General features: G+C 32.9%; 1 protein-coding gene across 1 annotated transcript; it reads right to left on the bottom strand.

The window, feature by feature from the left end:
• Positions 1-736: 736 nt before the first annotated feature.
• On the bottom strand, positions 737-2,778 carry LOC146912990 (F-box/LRR-repeat protein 16-like). The gene is made up of 2 exons (XM_085718335.1): positions 1,488-2,778; positions 737-809 (listed from the first exon to the last, which is right to left on the bottom strand). Exon 1 carries the CDS (start codon positions 2,744-2,746, stop codon positions 1,493-1,495), a length of 1,254 nt encoding a protein of 417 aa, XP_085574461.1. The 5' UTR covers positions 2,747-2,778; the 3' UTR covers positions 737-809; positions 1,488-1,492.
• Between the last annotated feature and the right edge of the window lie 3,977 nt (positions 2,779-6,755).

Raw genomic sequence — 6,755 nt, 5'->3', positions numbered from 1 at the left:
TAGTCAGCCATCTCTGCCGGTGTGACACAGTTAGTTAGAGCCACCGCTGATGTGGCAAAGGTTAGTTATGAGGATTAGTTAACCATTTAATAAACTGGAGTGGCTGAGGATTATGATTACCATAGACAAGTCCTTGTATGATTGATGGATGCCCGAGGTATGTCGAAGCAAACAAAAAACAACTGTTTAGGTCTGGATACTTCTATTAGTTATCCGGCATGTCTCGTACGGGTATCATATGATTATGTATCTCAAAAACATATCATTTTTAGTCTTTAACATCCCAATGTGAGTCACATTGGTTTAGTGTTCTACCAAACAGGTGAGTAATTTAAACTTTACAAGACATCCCAATGTTAATGTCTTACCTTTTTTGAAGTATAAACTTCTAAAAACAAATAATTCCAGGTAATCGATGTGATGAACTCCTATAAACTTCTAAATGCTTTTTTTAAAGTAAAATAAACAAATAATTCTCTCATTGAGAAGCTGTCATAAGCTAGAATCTATTTTATCTTTGACCTAACCTAAGGTTGATTCGTTTCATCAAATTCATTTACCAAATAAAACATAGGTAACCTCAGCAATCAGAATAAACAATAACAATGATGTTAATAAAATTTGCCAATAAACGGTTCAATTGGAAAACGGACTTTTTTGCTCCAACAATGAATGAGAAAGTGAACAAAATAAATAATTTTTTCTGTGCTCAATTGAGCTTTGAAATCTTCTAGTTCTAGCTGTTTCTTTAGTTCCAAACTTGCTTAAATTTCTCGAAAAACAAACATCTTCCCTTGATCTCCGGTAACCTGTGACATACACAAAATGAATCAACAGTGATAATTTAGCTAATTGACTGTGAAACCCACACCTATCAAACAATCAAAACCGCAAATATAAACACCCATCCACTAGATTCCAGAACTTTCAGGATGGAAACATAATGACATTTGATCCTATTCATATATACCTAAATTACTTGTGTTATTACATGGACACATACTCATTGATCAATATGGTAATCCTATATATATATATATATATATGTGTGTGTGTGTGTGTGTGTGTGTGTGTGTGTGTGTGTGTGTGTGTGAATTACTTTTATCACATCAATTCAACACTTGCATATACAATGATGAAAACAAGCACAATATAACACTCATACTCAATTTAATCAACAACGAGAACTATTGATGACACCAACTCACATCACAACACCCAACTGCTTCTTACAATCTGTCACGTTATCACCACAAGAATTTACATCATGCAAAAAAGGACTCATTCTCCATAGTGGTGATTAAATAATTAAACATGTTTGTGTTGATATAATATATAATGAACTCATATCATCTTTGTTTCACATTTATTTGAATAGAATATAGAATTCTACTCCCACCCCAAGATACTTCAGATATGAATAGTAAGTTGACAATTTTAAAAAATAATTTCTTAGAGAAGTATATATGAAAACAAGGACAACTTACACTGTTCATACAAAGTTCAGAACACTTTTAAAGTGGGCATCCATGGCGAGTTCTATAATTTCATCACTTATATGATTATATTCCAATACAATCTCTCTCAGTTGTTTGCAGTTCTCTACAACATCTTTCACTCCTTTCTCTGTCACATCGTCACAACCTATAAGTGATAGTTCCAAAAGCCTAGGACAACTCTTTGAGATCGCATAGAGTGTTTCATCATGAACATCTGTATATGACAAGTCCAACACCTCTAGCTTGGGTAATACAAAGTTCATTTCAAATATGTCCACATTTGAATAACATCCGTCTAAGGACAAATGTGTAATCATATAAAATCGCCTTATAACTTGCCAAATATCTTTAGATATCCAATCACAGCGAGTCAAATCAAGCAACTCCAAATTGGGGAAAGAAGAACCAAACATTATGATTTTTTCGACACTTGACCAGCTATTGTAACCCAAATAGAGAGACTTTAATTGAGGGTATACACCAATATCTCTCAAAGAATCATTATTCTCTAACATCTCTTGCCCAATAGCCGTATCTTCCATTTTGATCTCACTAAGTGAAGGACAATTTCTAACGAGTGTAAACAACGATAATTCTGTGAGGTCGAAGCATTGAATAAGGTTTATAGACACCAAATCAACAAGAAACAAAGACAACTTGGCAACATGTTTATCATTCAGAAGATAATTGCCTTCAAGATCCAAATGTTGTAAACGTCGAAACTTGGATAACAAAGAGTGAATTGCATTAGTGTGATTGTTGGAGATTTTGAGTGATGTGATATTTAATGGGAAACAAGAAATTTCGTAGAGAAGCATGTCCAGGTCACAGTTGTAACGCGAGATGTTGAGGGAATTGAGGTTTGTGAACCTTTCAAAAAGGCGATCAAGGAAAGGGCGTGTTTGATAGGAGATAGTAAGCGAGAATAGAAGACCGTTGGTGACGGAGAGGAACTGTTTGGAGACGAGGGATAGAGAATTTAAACAGTAATGGCGGTTGTTGTCGTTGATGATGAGGAATCTGAAGACAATTTCCCAGCAATCATCAGGTAAATATGAACTTGTTTCTTCCTGAACCAACTGTTGTGAAGATTTGAAAGAAGTTCTCTTCTTCCTTTTCAATGGATTTCGGAAGTGTTTCACTGGTGGTAATTTTTCCGTTGAAGATTTTCTTTTCCTTTTCATTGGCAGGGAATTGCATGAGCACCCATGACGCCGGTGGGAAAGGAAATAGAAGAGAGAAATCATACGGTGCCTCCCGTTTATTGTGTTTTAGGGTTTCGGTAAAAGAACTAGGAGTAGTTTGTAAATTAACCAACGACAACTGTTCGTTCCATTAATATATATGAATTAGACAATATTAATGGGCTTTGTTTGTGTCCAATTTTTTTTTTATCTTTTTGTGTCTTTTTCCACACAACAATAACCACTCCTTCAAAAAAATAACCACTCCATATTTTTCAGTACAAAAAAATGTGACTCCATAATTTTTGTAAAAAAATAAATTAAAAAAATCCCTTTAAGAGGAGAAAGAAAATTAGTGCCATGTACCAAAAAAAAAAAAACTTAGTGTCAAAAGATTGAAATAATTTGTAACAAACTGTTGGAACATGTGTGGAAATTGAGTAAAAAGACTAAACACAAATTCTCATGTTGGGTAGAACTAGTGTTGTGTGAATTGAAAAAAGTGGAAGTCCCACATCGGATGGAACACACACATTAGTAGTGTTTATATAGTGGGGGTGTACCTCTAATTAATGGGGTACATAATTTTGTGAACGAAGTAAACACTATAGAAATATATATATATGAAATATATATATATATATATATATATATATATATTTTATTATTTGGAAATGATAAATTAAATAATTAATTTAATCATTATTAGAAAGTGTTTTCTTAGTTCCCAAGTTTCGCTAAAATATTTTGGAACGCAATCTAGAATATTTTGGAATACAACCTGAAATATTTTGGTAGGCAATCTAATATATTTTAGTACTTGATCTGAAATATATTTTTGTAAATATATTTTGGTACTCAATTGAGATATTTTTGTATTAGAACTAATAAGTGAATTACTTAATCACAAAGTAATATATTACTTGTTCCCAAAGTTTCTCATATTACTTGTTCCCAAAGTGTTGTCGAGAACTCTTTCTCTCTTCTCCCTTTCTTGACTTGTGTTGACGAGTCTTTCTTTTCTTCATCTCCTTTTTTTCTGTCCCTTCGGAATTAAGAGTAGTGTTCTTAAGACCATAGTCCCTTTTCGGTTTAATGTCCCTTCGGAATTAAGAATGGTCTTAAAAACATAGTCCCTTCGGTAATATACGTCCCTTCGGAATAAAGAGTACTTTTAATATCATAGTCCCTATTTGGAATAACAATGTCCCGTCGGAATCAAGAATGATCTTAACTGTATATAAATATTATAGAAATATTTTTTCTATTTGAGGAGAAATTGTGGTAACACCATATTTGAGTGGTCGTAGTACCATTTTGATAGTTTGAAGAACTTAAAGGTTAGAAAGGTGGAAACACCATATTTGAGTGGTCTTAGCACCATAATAGAATGGTAATAATACCATATTAAAGTGGTTTCAGTATTAAAAGAGTGGTCTTAGTACCATATCGAATGTGTAATTCTCGAACGGTTTTCTACAGTGCAGTAGTTAACCGCACAGTTGTAGCTGAGCTTGTTTTATCCTGGAGACGGCGTGGTTGATAGTCTGTCTGGCACAATTTTGGGCAGTGCCACGAAACGTCTTAAAGAGAGCGACCTGGTCGTGACTCAACCTAGTAACAACTTCGGTAGATAATAGAATTAGGAAATCCAAATACAACAGTTTGGAAATCCAAAAACAGCACAAACTAAATTATTTTTTCAAATAAAATGATTCGTATTTCAATAAACAAACACAAAATAGAAATAATCTCTCAAATATTGAATGTCAAAATCACTTTTATTTTAATCCGTAACAAACGAGCTCTATGAGATCGTTTGTTATAACTTTTTTAAGAAAAAAAAAATCATCTTTTTGATAATACTAGTATTTGGACCCGTGTGATGCATGGAAAGTTGATTTTCTCATTGATAAATAAATGTGACAGTTGATCGTTAAATGAAATATTAGTTTTTTTTTTTTTGAAGAAAAATGAAATATTAGTTGTTGATTTGTTGTTGAGCATGAGTTAATGCTTCCAAACGATGAAAAGGACGACAACAACATCAACAACGATAACCAAATATTATTCCACTAAGTGGGGTCTACTACATCGACCGAAATACACCATATTATTTTATCATATACAATATTTTGATCCAACTCATTAATCTATAAATCTTTCCTAATAATTTCTCTTATAGTTTTTCTAGGTCTTCTTATACCTCTTGTAACATAACTATCCTCTATATTATCTACTCTTCTTACTAAAGAATCCATAGGTTTTCTCTCTACATATCCAAAACACCTAAACTCATTTTCCACAATATTTATACTATAGGTGCTACCCCAATTATCTCTACAATGTTGTCATTTCTAATCTTATCCCATCTAGTCTTGCCAAACATCAAACTCAACATCCCCATCCCCGCACACTTACATTACTGATAGGCTTGAGCTAATTCAGGTCCAGTATAAATTTTTAATAGTTCAGCTTCAACTCATCTCTTCTAACTTAAATTTTTTTGATTTGTTCTTGAACTTTCTAAGCAAATAGAAAAGGATAACATGTGCATAAAGTGGAGGAAATTTAAGTATGATTTTAAGTCAAAGGGATATGAATATGATGAACCGAAGAGGAAATGGCTGCATACATTCCTGATAAAAGGGTTTATCGCATTCAGTGTCGTGAGATAGTACATCATTGGTGCTCGAAGGAAGGACAGGTGACCACATTTTTCCATCTCTTTCTTGATTCTGTTACTATTTCATTCTTTGGTTGTGTATAACTGTTAGTACATTCAATTGTAGAACTATCAATACCGTCAATTGCATGATTTTGTATAACTATCAGTATTTTCAATGTTGAAATACTGCCGAATCTTATTTGCAATATTCCTGTAGTTATACAAACGACAACTATTTTTCCTGTTTGATAAATTAAGCAATCGATCAATTTTGTTTGACACCAATATTGGATAATACACCTATATGAATCATAGTTTTGAGATAAGTGACTTTGAACCGACCAACTTTAGCATTAAAAGTCCACGTAACAATTTTTAAAGAGGGTATAATGGTGGAAATATTTTATGACTTAAATTAAATGACCAACTTGTTGCAAAAAAAAATTAAACGACTATGGAAACATTAAAAGATAAATTTATTAGTACACATGACAACCTGCTAGTTACAAAAAATAATAGCTTGCATACTATGAAAGACTCCACAGTCCGCATTTTGTTAAAATAGTTGAACTGAAAAATGCATTTGTGAAGAAATTCTACTGTTGCCATCAGCACAAGTACTGTTATAGTTAGCTATTTCTGCTGATGTGGCAGAGTTAGTTAGAGCCACTGCTGATGTGGCAAGGTTAGGTATGAGGATTAGTTAACCATTTAATAAACTGGGGTGGCTGAGGATTATGATTACCACAGACAAGTCCTTGTGTGATTGATGGATGCCCAAGGTATGTCGAAGCAAACAAAAAACAACTGTTTAGGTCTGGATACTTCTCTTAGTTATCCGGCATGTCTCGTACGGGTATCATATGAGTATGTATCTCAAAAACATATCATTTTTAGTCTTTAACATCCCAATGTGAGTCACATTGGTTTAGTGTTCTACCAAACAGGTGAGTAATTTAAACTTTACAAGACATCCCAATGTTAATGTCTTACCTTTTTTGAAGTATAAGTGATGGGAAATAAAGAGAAAGGGGTTATAATGTACCAATATAGTTATTCTTAAAAAAAAAAGTGTCAATATAGTTAATTAAATAAGATAATTCATCAGTAGGTTGAAGAACCCTTCAATTTTAGGGTAATATCAGATGGCGAAACCTCAAATTGCTCAGATAACCTTAGATGGACAGGTTACTGAGAAATAGAAGTACTTTGCCTTTTACTTCTAACAAGATGTGGTTTATCCTAAATAGAGAATTGAGCTTCCAAAATTCAGTATTTCTTCTTCAACCTTCAATGCAATTTCTCTACAAATGTGTGAGGAATATATAACTAAAGCTACATTCCAAGTTGTTATAATTCCTAACATGTAACTTTTTAATGTGTTTAGGATCTGTGGTGGAACAA

Source organism: Medicago sativa, chromosome 6, assembly GCF_051527215.1.
Source record: "Medicago sativa cultivar Bolivia chromosome 6, Bolivia_mono, whole genome shotgun sequence".
Classification (NCBI taxonomy): domain Eukaryota; kingdom Viridiplantae; phylum Streptophyta; class Magnoliopsida; order Fabales; family Fabaceae; genus Medicago; species Medicago sativa.
Note: the sequence above shows the minus strand (reverse complement) of the source record. Positions and strands in the feature narration are given on the sequence as shown.